We start from the raw sequence: 25,140 nt of genomic DNA on the forward strand, positions 1-25,140 counted from the left end.
TAAGGGAAAGTCCAGTCATTTGCAATTTGCTGCCTCGGAAGGAGTCTGTAATAATTAGAAAAAAGGAGGGAGTCTTTTGCAATGTTTGAACAACCCTCCTGCCCTGTTGCAAGCAGGACCACGGACCCTCCTCAGGCTTCTACAAAGCTCTGACCTCTCCCCTCTGCTGCAAATCCTGCAGTGCACATGAGGAGCCCACCGCTGCAGTTGCTGGAAGTGAGTCACTCCTTACTCAGACCAAGTCTTAGACTGGATCAGCAAGACTGAGCTCCATCCCGCCCCGATTGGTGAATGCTGCATGAGATGGCAGCACAAAAGGAATTCCAAGATAAGCCAAAAAGAAGAGCGAATCGAAGAACCACGAAGGGAAATAAAATGATTTTTGTGTGTGTGTTTTCCTCCACCAGCAGGTGCCTCTATAGAGTCAATGCTTCTCTGTATCATCCCAGGCCTAGTGGCACTATGCTGGAAATAAACTGCTTTCTAATGAGAGAATATGTCCTTCCCCATTTCCACCCCCTTCCCCTTTCAGCACTCTGTGGTGAACTCAAGGAATTTGCCCAGGTTGAACATGCAATATACCCGATTGCCAGGAGGCAGGAGATCTCTCTCTCTCTCTATTTTAACACATGCAAACTATTGCAAGAAAAAGAAAGGGACAAAAACAATATTCTCCTAAGGATGAAATATTGTGGGTGGCAGGAGTGAAGGATCTTGATTAGGGAATGTGTACGGGGTCCACATTTTGTCTGCACAGATTTTTAACCCCCAGGAAGCTGATTGAGGTTTGTCTGACAGAACGGTCCCCATAGCACACCAGCGTGCACCCACAGGCTGGAGGGAAGTCAAACCTACATAGGAGGAGCGACTGCTCCTTTTCCTAGGTGCTAAGAGATCATAGAATGTTGGGGTCAGAGGCCCTTTGGGGATTAGCAGGCGAGGACACAGCTCCCCCCCTTACCCCCATAATGTTGCTTTGGTTTGGAGCAAGCCTCGTTCACGAGGTGAATTCTGATTTTTTGAACACGTGCCCACAGGGGCTTGCAAAAGGGGGGACGCAATCGTGACTTGTGGGGGGGGAATGAAAGAGGCTGGGGGCACTGGAGAGGATCCCCAAATCCTCTGGCTGCAAGCGGTTGCCAGAACCACACGACTCTGCGGAGAGCTTTCGGAAGGAGCAGGCGGTGTACGAATTGGACCCCCCCCCCGGCGCCAGAGGAGGGAGGGGAGGAGGGTGGAGCTGGGCGGGGCTTAGTAAGCTCGTCTGAGTAGGGAGCGGAGCTGGCTGAGCGGTGCAGTTGCAGTTGCAGAGGGAGGGCGAAGCGAGGTAGAGAGAGAAAGAGAGCACTGGGCTGTGGCTCTTGCCTGACGTTCACAAGCGAGCGACAGCAAAGTGCAGCCAGACTCTCCGCCAAGAAAGGAGAGCGAGCGAGCCAGATCAGCACAGGAGGGAGCAGAGCAGACTAGGAGGAGCAGCTCTCCCTGTGCGCTGGGATTTGCTATTGTTATTAATTATTATTTTTACCCACTCATTAATTTATTCCCCCGCCCCCACTCTTACCGGCTTGGATTTTCCCTCCACTCCCCGGCCAGATTGGATTTTGAAAGCGGTGGAAAGAAGGAAAGGGATCCAATCCCCACCCCCGATCCCTCCTAGTTGCAGGAGAACAGAACCAGGGATCCAAAGCGGGGATCAGCCCCCCTCCCCTGAAAGGAAACTCCAGCTTGGGAGCAGCCGCAGGAAACCAACCCGAAGACTGGAAAATGCATTGAAACTTTCGGGCAAACTTTTTTTGTGTGCGCGCGCGTGGGCTTTTCTTACCTCTCCGAGGGGAAATCTGTTACAAATCGGTGCCGTTTGGAGCGTGGATTGTCCCTCCGGGGGTCGGATCGGAACCGGGCCGGACGGAGGAGGCTGAGCTTTGTGCAGGGAACAAGGGAGAGGGAGAGAGAGAGAGAGGAAAAAAAGGGGGGTGTCTGTTCCTTTGGCGGTTAGAGAGCCGGGCTCATGGAGGGGTGAAACCCGAGACTGAAGAGTTCCCCCCGGCCGCAAGCTTTGCAGAAATCGCCCAGGAGAGCGGCTCCAGGAGAGGGAGGACGAGGGCACGGAGGAGTAGAGAGAAAGGGAAGGAGACAGGCGGCCAGAGAGAGACAGCAAAAGCTCAGCAAGCCACCCCCCTCCCCCGACCTGCTCCAGGAATCATGAACTTTCTGTTCACTTGGATCCACTGGGGGCTGGCGGCGCTGCTCTATCTCCACAACGCCAAGGTAAGGGAGGAGGGGGGGAGCTTTGTGTGTGTGTGTGTGTCTGTGTGTGTGTAGGGGGCGCCTTCCCCCTGCCCGGCGTGGTCTCCCCCCTCCCCCCGGCCTGCGACTGCCACCGACCGTGCCTCGAGGCTGGGAACTCCTTGATGCCCGTGCCAGAGCGAGCACCCCTTGCCTGCCCCGCGCCCAGGCTAGGGGCATGGAAGTCTCATATGCAGCTGTCTCTGCGTGCGTGTGCAAGGGCACGACTGTGTGTGCGGTGCCGCGTGTCCCCTGCAGAAGTAGCCCCAGACGCCGCACGCCCTCAGACAAACACCGAGAAAGGTGTGTGAGCTACAGTGAACACACACACACAGATGCACTTTGAGTGTAATGGCCAGCAGGCACCCTTGTACTGGGGGGGCGGGGAGAGAGATCCGGGATTTCATGAGTTCCTGGAGGAGTCCCGGTTTCCCACTCGCTGCTCAGTCCGTGCCCACTCTCCTCTTTCTCCTGGGAATGGGACGGATCTGCTGCCTGTGGAGTTTCGTAGAAGTTGGGAGCCTTATTTGAAATCCACAGGCGGGCATGATCCCCGTGCTTGGCCCCGTCATCGCTCCCCGGGCATGGAAGCGGCACGCTGACTTCTTGCATCAGCTTCTGGGAGCACCGTGCCTGGGCTGCGAGCCTCGTCCTCTGTCTCCTGACATTGCAAAGGGCTGTTTTGCCCCATTTGTCTTTAGCTAGAGCTCTCGGGCATGTTACTGCCTGGCGCTCCGAGAACACCTCGCTGGAAAAACAAACAGAGATCAAAGGGGGCAGGATGGATTCTGTACTTCATCCAGACTGCTTTGCAAAATACATGTCCCCGCTGAGATTTCAAAACTCCGATTTCCCCCTTCTCTCCCTAGCCTCCCTGGCATTCCCAGGGATCGGAAATCGGTTTGGTCTCCTTAAAAAATACACCTCTCTGTACAAACCCCTGTCTCCTTTTTAAGGGAGTCAAGTGGGATGTGTTGCCAGGAGTTTTTAAACGGGTTAGACTGAGCGTCCAGGTGGCTGTGGTGTACATCGGCTAGGTGGGCATATAGTATAATTGGAGGGATAAGAACAAGTTAGTTTTCTTCTGCCATTTATCTTCAGGAATTTGGGGAGGCCATCGCCGAGGGCCAGGCCCTCCAGTGTGAAAATAAATATAATTGGGAAATGAACCTGCTGTTCACATTGTTTGCTCAGCACTGGGCACTAGAAGGTAACTCCTCAATTAGAAGCCATTTCAGATGTAACTAAAGTCTGGCAGGCATCACACGCTTTGTTGCTAGCCTGTTATAGTGCCACTTTCTTAGTGACAGCAGCATATTAGCCTGCACTTGATAGAAAGCCAGGCTTCCCTCCTATTGGAGAGTGTCATGTGTTAAGTTATGGTGATATCACTGGCCTGGCCTTGGCTAGTCTCACGTTAAGGTGGTTTTGAAAAAAGAAAACCAAAAACCAAAAAACTTTGAAACCAGCAGATCAGACAGAACCCAAGTCTGGCCGTTTTCAGAAAACAGTGCAAAAAGCCTTTGGCAAAAGTCTCTCCTCACCAGTGGAGGATAATGACAAGGAACGAAGGAGACAGAGGGAAAAGGTAGGAACAAATAAGGAGGAATAACAGAGTGGCTGGGAAGAGGCATCCCTGCCTCACAGAGTGTTGTGAGGATTAAGGCATTACAGACTGTGAGATGCTCCTCCGATAGTACAGAGATGGGGGCCAGATAAGTGCCTAGACAGACAGACCGCCAGCTTCCTGCAGACAGATGTGAGTTCTGCCCTTATTTGTATGTTGGTCGCCTAGATACTACGGTGGTGGGAACATTAGAAATGCTGGTGGCTAGACAGATCTCACGTAGGCAGCATGGCGATGACCATGAGCATGGCATAAAACATGACTCTTTGTGTTGGGACCCAAGGTTCGCGCTTTGATGATGATATTTTATCTGCACTGTTTATCAAGCAGTGGTGCTGAATAAACTTATCTGCATAGCCAGGCACGCTGGGGAGAATTAAATAAAGCCCTGGCCCAGGCTCATGGGAAAAGCAAGGTACACAGGTAATGCAATGCTGCTTTCATAAATGCAGAGGAGTGGGGCTGGTATTACAATGCCGCTTTAGTAAAGGCAGAGTTATAATTACTCATTGTTGAGGCTGTTACTATTATTATCACTACTTGCTGGGAGGCTGGGACAGTGGGAAATTGTGAGTTGGTGGCCTGGGATGGGCGGTGCTGCTGCAGGTGTCCCGGTCTATTTGTGGGGAGTATCCTTTGTAATGAGGGTTAGGGTGGGGGGAGAATGCAGTTAGAATACCACCCTCCCCAAATGTTAGCCAGTCCTGGCCCTGCCACCCTGTCCTCACTCCTCTCAGGGTCAGGTGGGGCCGGTGGGTTTGGGGAGAGGATAAGTTGTCTTCCCCACAACCCCTTTTCCCTAGAAAGCAGGGAAGCACAGGCCAGCCCCATCATTTCTTTGTTTGATGGGTTTGATTCTAAACTGCAGCCTCCTAGGAGTGACCCCAGGGTGAGAATATCCTGGGAGGCGAGCTCTTCCCTTCCTGCCCTGGAATGTGAAGAGACTTGGGTACACCAGCTGTATTGCCATAGGGATCCGGCAGTGATCAGACATGGAGGGAGGGAGGGAAAGAGAGCCTGTGACTAGACTGTTAATGATCTCACACCCACCCGGCTCCTGCTTTTGGTGTGTCTATGAGCCAGGCCACACTGGAAACACCAGGAGAACTAACTTCCCCAGCCCCTTCCACGCTGCATAGACAAGCCACAGCGGGTCACCTTCCCCAAAGCTGCTTCTCGCTCTTGCTCTGAGAACAGACTAACAGGAGCAGGTCTTGGGAGCAAAAAGGGGGATTCCGCACTACCATCCCAGAGGATCTCTAATTCTTGGACAAACCTAGATTCTCTTGCCCCATTCTACTCTGTCTCAGAGGTCCCCAGGCTGTCTGCCGGCAGCTTGCAGGATTACTGACCTCTCTCTGCATGTACAATGGGGAAAGGTTGCAGTAAAGCCTCCTCCTTGCGTAGAAACCTCTGAGAAGAATTCCTAGCGCCTAAGACTGAAAGTGCCTTAACTCCCGTCCCAGAGTCCCTCCCAAAGTGGCTGGATTGTTTGTTCCAGCCCCAAACAGTTACAAAGCTCTTTTAATGAGCCTGCAGAGATTAGGGGGAGGGGAAGGAAGAGAAGGGTTGTGGTGGGGGGAACAATTGGATTAACCTTTTCTCTTCCTCAAGAGAATAACTTGCTTCGCATTAGAACTGGATCCCTCAGTCAAGCAGACAGGGGACAGAGAAGGGGCAGATACAGACAGAGTGAGTCAGGAGCTGACTGTGTTGGGGAGTGTTTAGCTGATTTCAGACCACAAATTCTCAACAACCTGCAAATAGCAAAGAGAACAAAAGAAGCTTCTTCTTGTATAGCTCCTACCCCAAGGCAATTTATCTGCCACTAGCTCGGGGACCGCATCCATGCCATAGAAAAACATGGAAAGCAATCATATTACGGAAGTGATGAGTAGTTCCAAATGCCAGTAGAGGAGAGAGAGCCCAGGCAGCATGACCTTCAGGCTCCCACCGAAGGGCACTGGGCCTTGTTGTCCCCTGAAGGGCTCTTCCGTTTTTGTTTGTCAGTTGCCGCCTGGTCTAATGTGAGGCAAGGTCCCTTCCATCCAAGCAATGCTGCCTCAACAGACAGGCTCCATGGGTACCAGTCATTGGAAAGGGAAAAGGCGTGAGAGAAATACGCTAGTGGAGCAGGGCCTCTAGAGAGACCTTGTATTATTAATAATTCCAGAAGCTGCTGTGAAATCACCTTCTTTCCGGGCCAGCTGGTAGTCAGGAGTGGCATGAGGGGTTGATTGCAGGCAGGCACAGCAATCCAGTTCAGGTGACTTCCCAGACTGTTGTATGACTTTTAACATGCTTGCAGACTTTGTTAGCTAGCAGTTTGCACACGCACTCACACACCTTGATAGCAGTAAAATCACGGGTTAGAGTTTGGTTACTTCCTAGAATGGGTTTAGCTGCTGCACCAGGTGCTGGTTGTGAGACGGTGGGTTCTGCTGAAGAACGAGGTATGGGCTGTGTTGCAGGTGAGGAGTGAAAATGAGCTGCTTACACCTGTTTCCTGACACCTGCCGGCGACGTGGGGGGCATGTGGCAGGGGAGGCCAGCGGCCACAGAAAGCGAGTAGGCACAGTGAAGCTGTAAAGGTGTCTCCAGGCCAGTTTTCAGTAGCAAGCAATGATCATGCTGTGCCTGACTCCAAGCCCTACTCTAACAGTACTTTTGGGCCTTGTAGATTGAACAGACTGATCTGGTTGGTGATTTCTGTCCTTCGCTAGGGCACAGCTGATGCTTTTCTGTCCCTTTTGGCCCTTGGTCTTCAGGCATGGGCTGGTTCTGGAGGGCTGCTGCAGCCTCTTCCTCCTCCATTTTGTTTGTGCTGTTGCAGTGACCTTCACCCTTCGGGAATGAAAATGTTCCTGGGAGTCCTCTTTTAAAGCTGATATCACAGCCCTAATGCCAAGTGAGGGAAGATAGCTTCTCTTCCCATGGGGAATAGGCCCTTAACTGGGTGACTGAAGTCTGGATTTGCATGTTATACCTAGGGCCAGGAGCTTATGTGCTTCAGTGGTGTTGGGAGGCAGATCAGGGGAACCTTAGCTAGAGGGAACTATACACTGGCCCTGGGGAATAATTGGGAGAGGGGTTTCTTCTCATGCTTTGGAAGCTCCGTCTCCTCGCTCCTCTTAAAACTGGTGGTGCTAGGCTGTGTGTGGGTTTGTGTGGAAGCATATACCAGCTGATCTATTTTGCAGGCCTCACACTGGCTTGGGCTGGCTGGCTCCAGTCACATACCTGGCCATTTGTGAGATGACAGTGATTATTTTTTAAAAAAGCCTAATACAATCAGTGATAAATAATATATTGCGTTATATATCACCACTCATCCCAAAGCACTTTAATGCAGCTCCACTGAAATGCAGCTGTCTCTGGGGTGGAGGACATGCAGATGGCAACACATTGCACAAATAGTGAGTGAGTGGGTGTTTTTGGTCAAGGCCAGCAGGGTGAAGTCTGCCTTATGGAAAATGCAGTCAGAGCTATAATGCTCCTGTCTGCTCCGTGTGAGCTGGGTTTTTAAGGTCTCACCTGAAATTTAAAACAGTTCTCTGATAAAACACTGTAATGCTTTCTCTCCATCTCTCCCTCTGGTTGGGGGCAGGTTAGTTAATTCCATTAATGCCTGTGTCAGTTACTCAGAAGCTCTCTTGTCACTACAAAAGCAGCAGGAGGGGTTTTTTTTTTTTTTTTGGTTAGGAAAGTGTGACAGAGGGAGCTGAGGGGCCTAGACTTGGTTCTGCAGCACAGAGGCTCTGGCCCAGATCTGTGGCCCCATTGTGCTGTGGTGCGCAGTGCCCTTCATGCTGGGGGAGTGGGAGGGAGCAAGGGGAGTTTGGGGCAGTTACTATGTGAGGGAGTGATGTAACAGTTAATCCCTCTGACAGAAAGCTAAATATCGACGCCCAACCATCGCCACCACTCAGTGGCAAACATGGTAAGAGCAGAGATGACCTTTCAAACCATGAGACTTTTCTCACCCTCCTCCCCCCCCCCCGCCACATAATGCCAGCTCAAATGATTTACCTTTATAACAGAGACTAATTTAGGAGCGAGAGGGGAGGTAGAAAAAATAGGGCTGTTGTCCCTTTAAAAGCAGTACCCAATCCATCTGCACTTGCTAGCCTGCTTTGTAACCTAGGCCCCTTTTTGAAATACCTTCCACTAACTTTCCTTGGAACATGAACGTGGACAAATCTCCTAGCGTATTTGTCATGTCAGCGTTAGAAGGTCACCAATGTTGTTTTTCTCCCCCGCCCAGATTCCCGCTCTGTTTTTTGACCTTAATAATTCGAAATGCCTTTGAGCAGTTAATTTCTCTGTGTTCTTTTTTAAAGTGATGTTGCATTAAACCAGATCCCCACCCACTCCCCTCCCCTTCCCTCCCAAGTGCCCTCTCTGGGGCTCTCTCTCATACACACACTGGGGTGAATTGCCTTTGCCTGGATGCTGTGTCTCTGCCCCCCCCCCTTTTTAAGCCCAGGCCGAAGGTGTTATTTTTATTTCATTTTCTCCTGCTCTGGAGGAAAGAGAAGACAAAGGTTTCTCTGTGCTTGTCTTGCAGTCACATGGGGTGGGAGGGGGGGGGGGAACACTTCCCCTCAAAGCCAGCAAAAGCCTTTACTAATAACTTCTCCCCGCATGCAACACTTCTCCCTGTAAGGCTGTAATAGGGAAGTCAGACATGCTCCTTTGTGGCGGCTTTATTTTCCAAGGGGAGAAGAGGGTTGGGATGGAACTAGAGGAGCTGGAATGCATCCGAACGCTACAATAATGCTCCGAAACACTGTTGCTTCCAGTGGCATTGTTACCGCAGCATTAGGGTGGAATCCTGGGAAGCGGCTCAGCTCCCTAACTGCCCTTGGGGACAGGATAATGACTTTGTGTTTTGACTAATTTTCTATTATCTTTGCAGTTGTCGCAGGCCGCTCCGACCCTGGGGGATGGGGAGAGGAAACCCAATGAAGGTAAGCGGCTTGCCTCTTTCTTCTCAACAGCTACAGGGCTTACAAGCAATTAGGAAGAGCAGAAGCTCTGGGAGGTGGGGAATGGGGTGCTTTGGGGGAGACCTTGAGCCAAGCTGCTGGGAAGAACCTGAGGACCAATACTGCCACCTTCTGGAAAGCAGGAGCAAAGTGTGCATGGGGGTGGAGGGTGGGGATAGGACTTGAAATGTGAGACACCAGATTTAACCCTTTTGTGGCTTCATATTAGTCAGATTTCAGAGTAGCTGCCGTGTTAGTCTGTATCCGCAAAAAGAACAGGAGTACTTGTGGCACCTTAGAGACTAACAAATTTATTTCAGCATGAGCTTTCGTGGGCTACAGCCCCCTTCTTCGGATGCATAGAATCCATTCTGTGCATCTGAAGAAGTGGGCTGTAGCCCACGGAAGCTTATGCTCAAATACATTAGTCAGAGCTGCTCTTTAATTTGGAAAGCCATTTTGTGAAACAGATGGGCCTGTCTGAAGAGCAGACTTTTCTCTTCCTTCATCTTTTCTGGAGAGATTGGGGGGCACAGGCTCAATCCAATGGAACATATTGCAGAGATCCGTATGAACCCATTGCCCATTTCCCAGAATGCCGGAAAAAACCCCAATTTACCAGAAGCTGAGTGGCTATGAGTAGTTCCCTAATGTCACAGGAAGGAGTTTGTCATTTTTGCTGCCTGTCTCCCTCTCCTCTTTCCCATGCGCACTCACTATGCCCTGCTCAGTGATAAGATCTGATCATCAGACAAAGGACCAATCAGCACCTGGATCTTCCTGAGCCAGTAAGATAGCTCATCTTAAAAAAAAAAATAAAAAAAAAAATAAAAAAAAAAGCAGCAGCCAGGGCTAATTTTCCAGACTCTCAGCCAGAACTCTTGGAAGGAGGAGAGGGTTGCACTATATAGTGACAGACCTGAAACACATTCCCTTTTGCTCTGTTTGAGGTAGCAGGCCTGGAGAGTGTATTAGTTGGTACCATAGCCCAGTTGATTCCATTCAGTTCATTGATGGCAGTGTAGTACCTACGGGGATACTAGATGAAAAGGAAGTGAGACCTTGGTGCGTCTCAAGTCATTGCTATCTCAGATAACTCTAGCTGCTCAAAGACTATAATAGGTAGTAAATCAGGTGTTTGGAAGGAGGGCTGAATAAATCTGGGTATAGACTAGAACCGCAGTAGGCACCGAGCTATATGATCCCTTCTGACCTTAAAGTCTATGAGATGGCAAGCCTTGGTAGCCCACTTCTGACTTGTGGGAGCCTGTATATTTTAATGGCTCAGCTTTCTCTCTGTAGTTCTTGATTCAGACTGGGGATTACAGCACTTGGATTTTGGAGCAGTAGGGTGAGGTGACCTTCTGTGCCACAACTCAGACAGGGTTACTGTTCTTTTCCACCTTCATGCTGGAGAAAGCCACTGTCACGCTGGCAATGACCAGCCCCAGCTTGTCTTTATCCTCATCTTGATTGGCATGGCCTGGCAGGTTGTGACCCTCGGTGTTATTCCCACAGCAGGGCAGCAGGGGGCTCTAGCAGTGCACCTAGGGACTGAACCCCTCCCTGCCACACTCAGTTTCAATTTCAATAACTTTATTGGCATGACAAGCCATAGGAGTGTTGCCAGAGATTTCCAGCAGGCTAGATTTGTTACAAGGTGTCCATTTTGCATTGTCATCCATTTCTGGTTTGCTGGCAGACTGCCCCATGAACAGTGAAAGGCTTATTGACTTCAGAGGAAGCAGGATTGAGCCCGCTATGAGGCTCATTTTGATACCCAGTCCCTCTGCTAGTGGTAGAAACAAGTAGTAGCTAATACCCTGCTCTGTGCCCCCTTTGTGCTCCCATCCATCTTACTGGTGAGAGGAGGAGTTGAATGGAGGGTTCTTAATTTCCACCCACTCCTGGTTCCACATCACAAGAATGGTGATGGGAAGGAAAGAGAGATTGGTCTATTGATTGGAGCAGAGGGACTAGGAATCAGGATGCATAGGTTCTATTCCTGGTTCTGTGATGCAAATATGTCTATGGTTAGCTCAGGTTACTAGAAATCAGGAGTCATGGGTTATCTTCCTGGCTCTGCTTTTAATTTGCTCCAAGACTTTGGGAAGTCAGATCCCGTTCCTTCCCCTTTGCTCCCCTCCCCGTGCCTCTGTTTCCCCCTCTGTGAAATGGGGTGATAATACTCAGCTACTCCACAAGAGGAGTCATACAGCTTCATGCTTTGTAAAGGTCCTGGGACGAAAGGTCATTTTGTTTCTTTGGCCTCTTCACTGACCCACCCACTTCAGCCAGGATTACATTTGGGATGGACCTGATCCAATTTGGGGACTATTTGTAATTGTCGACCTAGCCCCCCTGCTGCTCAGATATCCTTCCACATGATTTTGTGGCACAGGCGTTGTAGAGAAGCCAGACAAACACTCTTTGTTTGCTCCACGAGAAAAGATTTATCTGGTATAAATAAAGGAAACCACCAGCTCTTTATTTTTAAAAGAACAGTATGTGTATATATAGCTGCTCAGCCAGTGATGGGCACAGCAGTGAACCAATCAGAAACCCATTCTGTGAGCACCACCCTCTTTTCCAAATTTGGGCTTGATCCTGCTAAATATTGAGCACCTTAAACTCAAATAAATCAATGCATCTGGTGAGATCTGCCCCTTTTTGGGCAGGATATTTTGATTTAAATTTGGGTACAGATTCCCCTCCCCATCTTCAGAAGCTGACACATGCTCCTGAAAATAATCTTTCATAGTCAAACACAAAAAACAGCAGCAAGTAAAGGCTGCGGCTTCTACTGGAGATTTCCTATGGGGACATTCTCGGTTTGGCAGCACCGTGAATCCTCAGCACTATGGTCAGGGCACTGCTGAACGTGTAAGGACTGGAGACTGTACAAATGAAACAAAAGACTCTGCAAAGGAAACTACACATGCAGTTTTGAAACCAAACTATAGACCACAGTCACTGGCATGATTCAGCTGCTTGGTGCTGTTCTGGCAAAGCAGTGTATTTGGAATCCACCCATAAATCTGGCCTTAGAAATGGAATCGCCTTCCTTATGTTGCTAATAACCCCTTTGGTTATACAAAAAAATAAATAAAAATGAATTTTTAAAAGCCAAATGTATTTTTTCACCATTTATGCAGTTGGTTTTCCCTTCTGACACACTCAGTTTGGACAATGGAAGCAGGCTGGTCAGTTTCACTTTAGTTTCTAGTCAGTTTCAGTTTCTGCCTGTCATGACTAGACTAGCGCTCACAGTAGTGTTTGGTTTGCACATGTAGCGATTCCATCCCTGCATGGATCCATCCGCATTTTTATCCCAGACTTATTTGTATTGCGACAATTCCCAGATCCTTAACACTAGGAGGGTGTGAGTAATCAGCAGTGCGCCTCCATGGCTGTCTCCGGGCCTGTGTAATTTCCTAGGGGCTAAATTGTTTAAATCTACTGTAATAGAGGTAGTCTCTTTTTAAGGTTAAGGTCACCTTGAAGGGGAACAAGAAGAAGGAGGTGACACAGACAAGACAGGGAAGGAGATGAGAGGCAGGCTTGCGGAGGAGAGGGGGAATGACTCTTCTGGAGGAAGAATGCTAGCAACTAGTCCCTGTCTTGCAGGTCACATTTCCCTTTCCTGAGCCACTTTCCCTTTTAATAGCGTTTGTGCTGTCTGACACTTTCAATTCCCAAACAGATGCTCCTCCCCCTCGCACCCACTGCCAGCAGTACTGTGACACTGTCAGCTCTGCATGACCTAGAATTAACTTTCAACAATTAATTGTGGGCCCTGAGCTCAGAGCTCTGCAGCTTTTACATTTTTGTGGCAAAGTAACCTTTATGCTAGTTTGTCACAGGTTCAGGGCACTCCAGAAACACTTAGTAGAGACCATTTTTTCCATGATGCAAGCAGTTTGTGCTTATCACATGGGGTAATCGACCTCACCATTACAGGACTGTGTGCATACAGTGCAGGCGTATCATTCTAATGTGGAACAGCACAGGCCAGCCACTGTCTCCCTATGCATACGCTCTCCCTCTGCTCTTTGAAACTTCCTCTCTAGAATGCATGCTGGACTGTAGGGTGCCGTGCATTTGCTATCCGCAGAACAGGGCTTTGTCTGTGTATTCATCTATCACCTCTTTAAATCTCTCCACCCCTTGACCAAGCAGTGAGATGAATCTTTGGCACCAGACAGGGGAGCACTGGGAAACACTTGTGAAATCAGAGAGGGTCCCAGCACCTGATATTTAGTTCGCTTGGGTACTCAGAGTAAAAGGGAGGAAGTAAAGGCAGATCTGCACCCCACTCCGCCTCATTCTGGTATGTGGCCCAGTTATTACCCTGGATGCTGAGAGGTGGCTTTGATTCCTCCACTCCGCTGACCCTGGATTTCCTGGGCTGAGAAACCGTGGTCTGGCTGAGAGGTTCTGGAGAATTAGGGACTGATACTCTGGCAAGTGTCGTTAACAGGCAGTGTAGTGCTGCAGAAGGTGGCATATTGGAACGGATGCTCTGGATTTGACAGGCAGGCTCTGGGTGGGTGAACAGGAAGGTAGAATGGGGGAGGGACAGCACGGAGGATTAGGAATGCACTTTTAATGATTCAAACCCATTCTCCTTCACCCCAAGGGAGCTTCTGTTCCCAAAGATTGGCAGTGGTGGAGTCTGTCCCCTCTGTCCTGACCTTTTGGGAGTCACTTCCCACTTTAGATTATGGCATTCCCAGTGTCCATTGGATGAGAATTTGACACTTTGAATGGGGTGAAAGATAAATCCTACCAATGACTCACCCCCACCCAAAACCATCCGTGTCAGCATCAGGTGCTTTTTGGCTGAGCTAAGGCATTTAGTGGCAGGGCATCCGATGGAGTGTGTCAGATAACAGGGTTAGGAAGGCAGGTAGAGGAGGCATCGGGGCCAGGTGACTTAGATCAGCCTAGACAGTTATCTTCCCAGTTCCACCCTTCCTCTGCTACTCAGAAGCAGCAGCTAATTCAAGGAAGAGCCCCCCTTTGCCTAAGGAGTTAACAGAATACCTGGGAAGTTAATTTGCACCAATGGGGGCCCCCTCAGCTTGGTGGGGTGAAGATGAGGGACTCTGTACTGCAGAGGCAGATCAGGGCAGCAGGGCCCCCAGGAAAGGGCAGAGGGATCGGTAATTGCAACTGCTTGTCTCATTTTAAGGGGAAGGTGTGAGTGTTCCCAGGCTGAGCTGCTGTTAATTCATTCCCTCTCTTTCTCTCCTTCCCTCCCTCCTGCCTCATAGTTATCAGGTTCCTGGAGGTCTACGAGCGCAGCTTCTGCAGGACGATTGAGACCCTGGTGGACATTTTCCAGGAGTACCCCGATGAGGTGGAGTACATCTTCAAGCCGTCCTGCGTACCCCTGCTGAGGTGTGCAGGCTGCTGCGGTGACGAGGGCCTAGAATGCGTCCCCATGGAAGTGCACAACGTCACCATGGAGGTGAGGCTGGAGAATGGGGATAGCAGAGGGGATGACGCCTCCTGCCCTCGGCCATCCCCTTTGTCACTGTAACTTGCTCGCTCTGAGGCAGCCAAGGAGGAGAAGGAGGGAGACCTCTACAGAGAAAGCAGATGGGCCTCCTCTGGAGTCTTAGGGGGGGGAAAGGGGGGTGGTCAAGTCTCACTTCTAGCCATAGGCTGGTGTGATGAGACATTGCTTCGGGGGTCTGATCTCCAATGGCTGCACCAAGTGGATTTAACATGAGTTGCTTCCATTTAAGGGTAAGGGGAGAATCCATTTTCTGGGTCAGTGGAGTTAACTCACTAGCCACAGACAGAGAAGCTGCATTATAAAGGGAGCACTTCTAATGACTTCCCTGTGTTATCTCCGAGGCCAGGCAGGGAATCTTCCCAGCCCCTTGTTCCACATTAACTCTTGCTCTGGCACTTGTATCAGGCAGCGCTTGCTCCTGTGGCGGCTGAGCGTAGTGTAAAAGAGGATGCCCTCTCTGAACTCTCCCCTGGAGGGCATGTCAGGTCAGCCTTTACCAGCAGAGCTGGGGATTTGGGCCATTAGCTCCAATGGCCCAGCAGGGGTGGGAAGGGGCTCTAAGAAATGCAGCTGCTGCAGTGTCAAGTGGAAAAGTCTCTGTGCCTTTCTCGCTTTTGTTCTGAAACTGCTGAATTCAGTGCTCAGGAAAGTCAGAGGCTGGCGAAGGCCAGGCGGCTCTCTGTGAAAGCGTTCTCCATATAGATCAGCCACTGTACCTCCACACTGGCCAGATTCCCGCCTCTCACCCCCACAGTAATGCTGATGCCCCTGAGCCTGACCAGCACTACCCCTGCTATTCCAATCCTGGGCTCCCCATACATAGTTCCTCACCCCTGACCTGCAGCCTCCTCCCACCCCCGTTCCAGCTTTGGGCCCCTCAAGCAGAGACTGTAAATATTGCAGTGGCTTTGTGGTATGGACAAGAGACCACATGGGACTATGTTGACACTAAACACACTCCTTTTACTCATGACCTGAGCCAAATTTCACTTTTTGTGTTGAGAATCTTGCAGTATTTATATTGCAGCAGCAGCTCAGGCTCCAGTCAGGATTGGGGACCCATTATGCAGGGTGCTATAAATAGGGATGCATGTTTCTTCCTGCCTCTTCACACTGGACTCACTGTAGCGGACTGATGCGCACATGCATTGGGGGCAGGAACACATCAGCAGATCTCTGCTGGAAGCACCAGTGCCAGCATCCCAGCTGGGTTCAGATACCACCGTGATGAGTGCAGTATAAATACAGAGGGTCTGATCTGTGGCTTAAGTAACTTTGCTGAAGCTGCACTGATTGACACCAGCTGAAGAGCTGTCCCTACAGGGATGATTCTAGTGCTGAGTGCAGGAATCGTAGCTCTGCAGCATTGAATGGTTCACGTGTCTTGCTGCGCGTGGCTTTCATTCTGTGTGAGCAGCCTGGGCAGAGTGGGCGACTTGGGGATCACGAGTTTGCTCCCAGAGCCTTACACCGGGAAGGCACTAGTTTGAATCCAGGATGGGGCAGGTGATCAGGAGTGGGCTGTGGAATCTTGGTTTAAATGCCACTCGTGTTGGTAGGGACTGAAGTTCGTCTCCAGTTGAGGGCAGTTTTGTGGCTGCTGTGAAATCAGCTGTTTTCTTGTCGGTCTTAGAGGGGTCTGGTACTGTTGAAGCAAGTGTCGGCCTTTAGAAATATCACTAGGGAGGAAGTCTATGGACAGGGCAGCATGGGGGAAGCTTGCACAGCTGCTCTTGCTCCTGTACCAGCGTCCAGGGCTGTCACTCTGCACTTTTCAGCAGCACCAGCTCCACTTCACATCTGAAAAAATAAAGCCCTAGGCTGAGCTTGGTGCTGCTTCCTGCCAGGCGTGCAAAGGGCTCCGCTGACCTTGGGGATGCGCCTGGAAGCACCGCTAGGAGCTCTGGTGCCCTCCTCAGAGAGACAACGGGGGGGCTGGGAATGTTTCTTTTGTCTGTGCTCCTTGGCAGAGATGCCGATCAGCCCCGACTGGCCCATGATTGTGACTCTCTCTGTGTCTTTCCTTCCAGATAATGAGAATTAAACCCCATCAGAGTCAGCACATAGTGCACATGAGCTTCTTACAGCACAGTAAATGTGAATGCAGGTGAGGATGGAGCCACGGTGGGGATCTCCAGGGCGCCAGCTGCCCTCAGAATGCACCCGCCCACGGGGAGCTGGCCTTTCCCTTTTACTGGCAGTGGGGGTTAGGGACCCTGGCCTGAGGCTGCAGGTCTGCTCCAAGCTGGTTCACAGAGGGGCAGCTGGGCTGGGGAGCAAAGGGTCCTTCGCTGGTGACGTCATCACCTTTCTAGAGACTGCCAGGGGGCTGGAGGAGAGTTCGGGGGAGCGCCGATGATAGCCCTTGTCCCGTGGAGCCCCTCGGCTGCCAGCGGGTTGCAAAAGGAGGACAAGCCCCTCCAGGGAAGTCGCTCAGCCAGTCGGGATAGATGGGGCCTATGTGCAACGTGCCCAGGGCGCAGTGGTGGGACTGCTGTCCTTGGGGAGGGGGGGCTGGGATGGTGAAGGGGAGGACAGTAGAATAAGGGCCTGCCACTGGCTCCCTTCTAAGCCAGCATTTGTTTTCTCTTGCCCCGCAGACCAAAGAAAGACGTCAAAGCTAAACAAGAAAAGTAAGTGACGAGCCTTTTCCTCCTTTTTCTTTTGGTGGTTGGCTGGTGGTTTATTTCCCCCTCTTTGCTCCTTTGACAGCAGGAGATGCTCAGATCTAGGTGTTGTTTCTTTAATAAGCTAGTGGTGCTGTTAGGGGGTTATACCCTGAATCCATTCCAGAAAGGCACAGAAATCCAGTTCCGGGGGTTCTTCCTTCTTATTCTGGACTGCAGGAGTCTGCTCCCTGCCTGACCCCACATGACAGTGGCTCCCTGGCACATTACATAGAGTGTCAGAGAAATCTTGGAATGGAGTTAGGTGCCATTCAGGAATGGATTCTGGTGCAGCACCTGAGTGTTGCTGTGGTCACTGGCAATCGCTGCCTTTCTTTTTCCCTGCTGTTTTGGTGAGAGCTTGCTGGCTTCTTTCGCATCAGCTTTCGCAGAGACTCTTTCAGCAGCCAGACTATCCATCTCAGCTTTGGTTCCTGGCAGGGCCTCCCTCTCTGAACAAGAGCCGTGCTTGGCAGCAGGAAGAGATTGCACTCGAGGCCTGGTGGAGGCAAGGCGAACACTGTATGGGGCTGGACACTGCTCAGTGAGAGGCGGGTGGGAGAAGGAAAGGAGCCACTTTAGCTCGCCTAGCGGCATGTGTGAATGTTCCCGACGGAGGTAGAATCTCGGTCAAACTTGTGGATTTGCTCGGGTGACACAGAAGGGGTCAGGGTAGAACCTTTCCAAAAACGGTCACGAAAATTACCCTGACGCCATCTGCTCACGGCGACGATAACAGAGGGAGGAACGAAGGATCCTGCACTCACCCAGCACAAATCAAGCCATAAAGAGGAAAGCGTGACCCCTCCCTGGGAGCGGGGGAGCTGGACTGTGCATGGTTGGGCTAGCGGCTCTGCCCTTTGGATGCACAGTGCCAGCTAGGGAAGTGATGGAGCTGGGGCATGGGGAGATGAGGCAGAAAGAGAGAGAGAGGGAGAACACCCTCCTGGTCAGCTGTGCAGCCAGAGTTGCTTCCCGTCTTCCCTGGAATTCGGCTCATGGTTCCATCAGGCCAACGTCCCCCAGGCTTCGGCTGGAGGCTCCTTCTCTCTGGACTAGTATGTGCAGTGGTGGTTCAGTCCGAGTGACTCTGTACTTTGAAAGTGTGAGAGAGCTGGGGCCGTGTGAGCGCTGGGGCCGTGAGGGGTGGGCGAAGTAGCTGGCCTGTTCCCCTCTGTTTGTGCAACATTCCTTCTCCTCTAACCTGACCCGCAGCACCTCCCCGTCTCGGTGCCATTCCTGCACGCTAGCGAGAGTTTGGTTTGGGTCGGACTGAAGTCTCTGTTGTGCCTGATGTTTCCGTCCCCCCACCTCCATCCCCGAGTACATTTGTCCTTAATGTCTCTCTGTAGTCTGCAAGGCGTGGAAATCTCCCCCAAAGGACATTTCCATCCCTTCGCCCCCACCCCATAGCTCTCCTTGTGTTCCTGGGACGCTCTCTTTGCCCGCAGCTAGGAGAGAGTTTGGAAGGAAATTAACGCTCAGTTGCCGGTGCCAGCAAACAGGCTTGAACAGGGCCCAAGAAACGCCCTGCCAGTTACCCTCAGGGTCCTCCCGCCCCCTCTCCTCACCCTTCTCCACCCAGCCAAGGTGGACTGAGCCAGGGAAGGGAGGAAGGAGGCAGAGCTGGGGAGGAGGAGGGCTTTGGTGCAAGGGCTCACTCGACTGACAAACCCTGGGACTTTGTCTGCTGTCTCTGTCGCATGTGTCCCTTGCGCTGGTGCTAGTGCAGCTGGAGGGGGTAGAGCAGGCTGTCCCCCTGCTCTGCCATTGGCAGCCGGATCAGTGCCGGCTCCTCCCAGACCCGCCTGCCAATCAGAAGCGATGGATGGATTTGGAAGAAGAAGGTGTAAAATGAGTCAGTCTCTTGGCTCCGTCCGCTCCTCTCTCGGGCAGCGCCAGGTGGAAGGGGGAGGGGGAGGTTTGAAAACTGCTTGGCTGGCAAAGAGGGGTCTGTTTCCCCTCCCAGGTGTCAGAACTAGGTCAGGCCTCTTCCTCCTTCATGCAGAGCAGGTAGGAAGCTGGCAGTGAGCGGGAGCCCTGGAGCTCCCAGCCATGGGCTGACAGTCAGGAGCCAGCGAGCAGCAAGGATAAGCGAGTGAGTCACTCAGGTTCTGACTCCTCCTGCCCCGCTGCTCACCTGCCTGCAGGAATCACTCACTCGATCTGCCCATGCAGCTGCTGCAGCAAAGGGAAACAGGTTGGGCGCCGACGTGCCTAGCGCTGCAGGGTCCTCCCCCCACAAGTGAGCGGGCTACTGCCTATGCCAAGCTGCCCCTGGCTGCCACGAGGGCAGTGGGTGCGGGGCAAAGGCCTGGGAGAACTTTGACCAAACGCTTTCAACTCATTACCCCTTAGTAGCAAGGCTCCGGTGGCAAAGATTTAACACACACCCACACACCCCGCCCTCACAGAGGGCAGCTTCCACCCCCTGTCCCAGCACGTATTAACCCTGGCCCGGCTGGTCCCCGTGGTGGGATTCTCTGCAGCACCAACGTTCCCTTTGGGATACTGGTGATGCATGGGGCGGCACTGGTGTTGCAGCTTGTCCTGCACACCTGGATATGTCTGGGCCCAGCGCTTTAGTTTATCAAGGAGATGGGGAGTCTCTCTGTTCTGGTTTCTTCTTGTCAGTCAGTGACGGGCGCTCTGCTGCTGGCCCTCCCAGAGCTTGGGCCACACTTGCTGAGTCTCTCTGCCCCCCCCCCCCCACCTGCGCAAAGCCCTCCTACCCTTGAGGCGGTAGCAGCAGGACAATAGGATGCTGTCGCTGGGACTGGTCCAGGCTGCCTTTGATCTGAAGGGCTCTCTGCCCCGTGGTTGTGGTGGGGAGCGTGAGAAGGCCAGTGTGAACGGTGTGATGAGCACATCATCCCAGAGACCGGTTCTCCGGCCCTGCCCCGGGTGTTTCCTCCTCCCCCGAATGGACACACACGGCTGTATTTTTTTCCTTTCGGTTTTCTTCCGTTCTCTCTCTCTCTCTCTCTCTCTCTCTCTCTTTCTGTTTTTTTTTTTTTTTTTGGTTTTTCTTCCAGAAAATCAAAGCGAGAAAAGGGGAAGGGGCAAAAGAGAAAGCGCAAGAAAAGCCGGTACAAACCGCTCAGCTTGTACGTTTGTGTCATGTGCTCGTAGACTCTGTCCCAAACCAATCAGCCCGCTTGCAGCACACTCAAAATCTCCCCCATCCCCTCCGAATCACTGGTTGGCTCATAGCCCTGCGGGTCAGCACTGGTGGTGGCACAGCTCTGGCACTGGGCAGGGGTAGCGCAGCTCAGGGCAGGTGGCTTTTGCTTGCTTGGCACCTCCTCTCCTTGACGAGCGGCTTTAGTCATTTCCGAGGGCACAGGAATGTGGTGGCCGGGCGGGCTTGTTGCGCTGTAATCACTCCTTATAATGCGCCTGTGCAATCCCCCTTCCCATCTCGGCTTCCGTCCTCCGCCAGTCCCTGCTGCAAGGCGGGCGACAGGAGACTGGCCTCAGCTGTGCATGCGTGTGTGCATGTGCGTGTGTGTCTGATGAAAACACAAGCCTAGAGTAGTGGAAGGCTGGGTGACTTAGGGGGGCTCTCTGCATCTGCTGGATTTGGTGGCTTCTCTCTCTCTCTCTCTCTCTCTCTCTCACTCACTCTGCTTCACACAATTCTGCATTGTAAATTCACACCCTTTCTCCTGATAGTCTCTCAGGTGGCAGGTCTGGAGTGGGCTGGGGGCTTAAAGAATGAATTAAATCCCCCAGTGCCCAAGGAAGGACAAGACAAAACTCAACTGTAGCAGCAAGGGGCAGGGGTCTTCTCTGCCCTCACTGCACAGTTAAGCCCTGCCTGCCTCTCCGGGGGAGGAGAGACCACGGGGGTTTAACCGACTAGCTGCTGGCCTCTTTGTAGCTTGGACATGCCATTTCAGGGGCCCGTTGCTAACCCAGCCACAGTCAGAGAGGTTCTCTCACCTCCCTGCCCCCGTGTGGATTGGCCCCAATGCGGGATTGGTGAATACTGTGCTTAGAGCCTGTTTTCTGTCTCTTTACGCTAACGCAAGTGGGTGTTGTCGCGACTAGGTTCCGGGCCTGTCGGAGCGCTGCTGTGCGAGAACGTCGGCCAGCAACGCTCCAATGGGGCCGTGTGGGAGCAGCGGGGAGGGGGCAGGGGATTGCTTGGATGTGTAGAGTGTTGCATGTGTATTTTCTTCCTGCTGAAGCGCTGTAGCTTAGACTTCTTTCCTTTTGCCTTTTTGCAGTCACTGTGAGCCTTGCTCAGAGAGGAGAAAGCACTTGTTTGTACAAGATCCCCAGACCTGTAAATGTTCCTGCAAATTCACAGACTCACGTTGCAAGTCGAGGCAGCTTGAGTTAAACGAGCGCACTTGCAGGTTTGTGTCCTGAAGGATGAAAGAGAAACACCCAAAGAGAAAGAAAGAGAGAGAGGGGGAGCTTGCTTCCTGCTGGCTTCTGGCACCAATGCTCTGTGGTCGCTCCTTTCCTCTGTACTAAAGGGCCAGGGATCAGAGGGACACCTTGCAATGGGAAGGGGACAGCGTTTACCGTTCGTCTGCTGTGAGCTTTGAATGCGCTGGCAGGGATCGAATGGGAGGCTTCCACAGACGGGGCGTTTGAGGCCAGCGTACCCACTAGCAGGACACCCTGGTGGATTTTGTGTTGCTGTGTTAAACAGGGAACGAGCCTGTAACCCCATATACGTCCCAGTGTACATACTGCCCATTGGTTGGTTTAGAAAAGGCACACGGCTTCTCTATCGCACTTTGATTACACTCCCTCTTTTGCATAGACAATGTATCCCTTGGTATGTTTGGAGGGTGACTCTTTCACACCCCTGTGGGGAGACTGGAAACAGTCCAGGAAGTCCTCCCTTTCCCCGAGCTCTCCCCCATGCACCCCTAGAGCCGGCAGTTCTCCTTGCCCTCATGCTCCTGAATGCCAGGGAGAGGACTCTGGCCTGTGGTGTGCACACAGCTCCCTACATGTCCTAACAATGAGATGAGAGTACGTGAGGCTTTGCCATGAGACATGGTATGTGTGTGTCTGTCTATAGTGTACACAAGGCGGGGTCACTGTTTCTTGCTGCATGTGTGATGGGACTACAGAGAGACAGTGTGGTTTGTCCAGCCATCCATGCTGTGTCTTCAGCTTACTTACGTCTCTATCAGTCATAGCTATAGCTGGAGACAGACCTGCATAGAAACCGTGGGCCAGATCCTCAGCTGGTGAAAATAAGTGTCGCCTCATTGAATTCAATGGAGCTATGCTGATTGACTCCAGCTGAGGATCCTGCTGGTGTGTGTGAGAGAATCTCTGTATAGATGGGTAAAAGGAACTGCTAAGGACCAGCCTGTGGCTATAAACTCCATCCTTGATTCACAAAGATTCGGTTCCTGTAAGAGGGTGTCAGGCTGTTTCTGCTGGGGGTGAAGAGGGCAAGTGGCTATGAAAATGAGGGTCCTGTGTGGCCAACGGCTGGAAGCTGAGGCATCTCGTCCCCTGCCTGGTGGTAGTTTTGCGGTTGATCAGCGGCTGTGTATTACAGCCATCCCTGGGAGCGAGGTGCTCACACCCCGAAAGCTTTGTGCCATCCTGCTTTGTGCCAAACCCCGGGAAGCCCAGACTTCTGGTGCTGCCAGGGCTTGTGAACGCAGAGGAAATTTTTTTGGTGGGAGGGAGGTGTAACCTGAGTGGGAGAGTGATTGGTGTTGTGGGCAGAGCCAAACCAGCCTTTCTTGAGTTACAGAGAGTGAGACCAGACAGCTCCCTGCCCTTGACCTTTATCTCCCACCACGTCCCTCCCCCGTCCCAGGAGCAGCTGGAAATCATCCCCTCAGAATTCAAGGGTGGGAAATATTCCCAAGTGTGGGGGGGAAAAAACACCTTCCTGGCTTGAGGGATTATTAGTCTTTCTTGCCAAGCCCTCCCTGTGGTGGGGTGAGTGGCATGATTAGAGGTTTCCAGAGCCAGTGCATTGGCCGGGAGTGCAGGATGGAGCCATGGGAGCCGGTGATTTAGCAGTTTCCGGATTTAAAGCTGGTTAAGCTGAAGTTCCTCCCTCTCTCCCCGCTGGAGTTTCTGAAGTTGGTCCCTACAGGGCAGGGCCAGCTCTTGTTTCTCCTGCTGCTTCCACAAGTGGCTGCCGCTGTTCTCTGGCACTAACCCCTGCTCGCAGCAGCTAGTGGAATGAGTCGCACTTTTCCTTTCATCTTCTTGCCTGCATGAGACCGTTTTGGCTGCACTGCTTACAGTGGGAACCACAGGTGAAGTTGGGAGTTGGGGTGGGGGTGTATGTGTGTATCTCTGCATGAGTTGGTGTGTGAGTGTGAGAAGGGGCAGATGGGAAGCAGGGTGGGTTTGAAGGATGAGGAGGGAGAAGGCACTTTTCAGCTGTAATTCTGTTCCTAACTCACCCCCCAACCTAAGAACCCAGGGGAATGTGATTTGGCTGGGTTGATATTCTCAGTGATTTTTCTCCCTCTTCTAGTACGGAAAGAATCACTACCTGGGTCCCTGCAGTGCCTTCAGCTTGTCCCCGCAGAGCCTCAGCGCAGTCTTAAACTTGTCAGCGCCCTCCCTGCCACACACATGTAACCGCTTTTCTCTCTTTCCTCCCTCTCCTCCCCAGCAGATGTGAAAAGCCGAGACGGTGAGCAGCGGAGAAGAAGGGGGAACAGCCCTGTTTCTGGAGCTTGATTTCTCGCCTGGATGGAAAAAGAAAGAAAGAAAGAAAGGAAAAAAACAAAAACCCTAATCCAAATGAACCCTAAAATGAAGGATCGGTAGAGCACAGCACTTTCAGTACGGACGATGGACTCCGGAAGGAACATTCCCCGAGGCACCCGCCGCACAGGATTCACCTTTGGGTTTTGAACTTTTTTTTTTTTTTTTTTCTTTTCATGCTGCTAAATAACAGAGCCAGGAAGACTATAGGGGTGTATTTTATGGGATTCCCATACAGACGCATATGTAGGTATAAATATATATACATACATGCATCTATATATGTGTATATATTTTAACCGCATCTGTATGTGTGTGTGTGTGCGTGCGTGCGCGTGTGTGTATGTACACACACTGAATTTTTTTAACATTGCTAATGTTATTGGTGTCTTCACTGGATATACTCGACTGCTGTGGACACAAGCGGGCTACTTGGGGCATAAGAAACAAGCTGAGACTGGAAAGCGCTGGGTGTAGCCTTCTTAACTCTGACTGACTTGTGCGGACGCCGCTGTTTCTCTGTTGCGTGGGCTGTTCCACAAACCACCTTCTCTTCCCCGTGCCGGGGAGGAGAGGAACCAGAGAGGAGGGCAGGGGATTCCAAAGAGCGGTGCCTTGGGGTGTTATGGGTCAAAGGTCAAGGAAGCGGATTGGCACGCTGGGCCCACTACGTGGTTGAGGATTCTTTTCCCCCTCCTTCCCTCCAACCTTTGTCCCTATTCGTCTCACGACCTGCCTTGTTGGGACACGGGATGTCAGTGTACATATTGCGTTGATTTGACTTGCTGTAGAAACTCTGCCGAGGGTAGAGCCTGGCCTTAAGGATGGTGGGCAGCTGACGCATGAACCATTCCCCTTGAGGAGGTATTACAAGAAACTCGATTTCTCACCCTGGTGGCTGCAAAACGATAGATGGGCCCGTAGGGCGCTGAAGCAAGAATGGGGAACCGTGCATAGCCAGACAGCACGGTCTGCTCTCCTCATGCACAGCGCTGCCACTGAAGAGCGTCCAAGATGCGGATGGAACATTTCTGGAAAGGGATATTAATCAAAAGTATATACACAGTAGGGGTGTGTGTGTTTGTGTGTCTGTATATCTAATTATCTGTACCTATATATATATCTATCTATACAGCAAAGATTTTCAAAAGTGCCTAGTGATTTGCGGTGATTTATTTTTTGAGTGCTTCATATGAGATATCCTAAGGAGACCTGATTATTCACCTCGTCTCAAAACACCAGGCCCCTTTAAGGAGGCTCAAGTTGGGTACCCATCACCTCAAATCACTAGTCTCTTTTGAAAATCTTGGCCATCTCTCTCTATATGTGTAATAT

At 51.7% G+C, this 25,140-nt stretch overlaps 1 protein-coding gene across 5 annotated transcripts; it reads left to right on the forward strand.

Moving 5' to 3' along the window:
* The first annotated feature begins 1,286 nt into the window (after positions 1 to 1,286).
* On the forward strand, positions 1,287 to 23,861 carry VEGFA (vascular endothelial growth factor A). Of its 5 annotated transcripts, none has more exons than XM_045009061.1 (8): positions 1,287 to 2,268; positions 8,832 to 8,883; positions 14,178 to 14,374; positions 16,456 to 16,532; positions 17,026 to 17,058; positions 20,127 to 20,198; positions 21,324 to 21,455; positions 23,714 to 23,861. In XM_045009061.1, the coding sequence occupies exons 1-8, from the start codon at positions 2,203 to 2,205 to the stop codon at positions 23,733 to 23,735; spliced, it is 651 nt and encodes a 216-aa protein (XP_044864996.1). In that variant the 5' UTR covers positions 1,287 to 2,202; the 3' UTR covers positions 23,736 to 23,861. The 5 variants fall into 5 exon arrangements, with proteins under 5 accessions (XP_044864996.1, XP_044864997.1, XP_044864999.1 ...); XM_045009062.1 differs by having other exon boundaries at positions 20,127 to 20,180; XM_045009064.1 differs by lacking the exon at positions 21,324 to 21,455.
* The last annotated feature ends 1,279 nt before the right edge of the window (positions 23,862 to 25,140 follow it).

This window comes from Mauremys mutica, chromosome 3 (assembly GCF_020497125.1).
Source record: "Mauremys mutica isolate MM-2020 ecotype Southern chromosome 3, ASM2049712v1, whole genome shotgun sequence".
NCBI classification, from domain to species: domain Eukaryota; kingdom Metazoa; phylum Chordata; order Testudines; family Geoemydidae; genus Mauremys; species Mauremys mutica.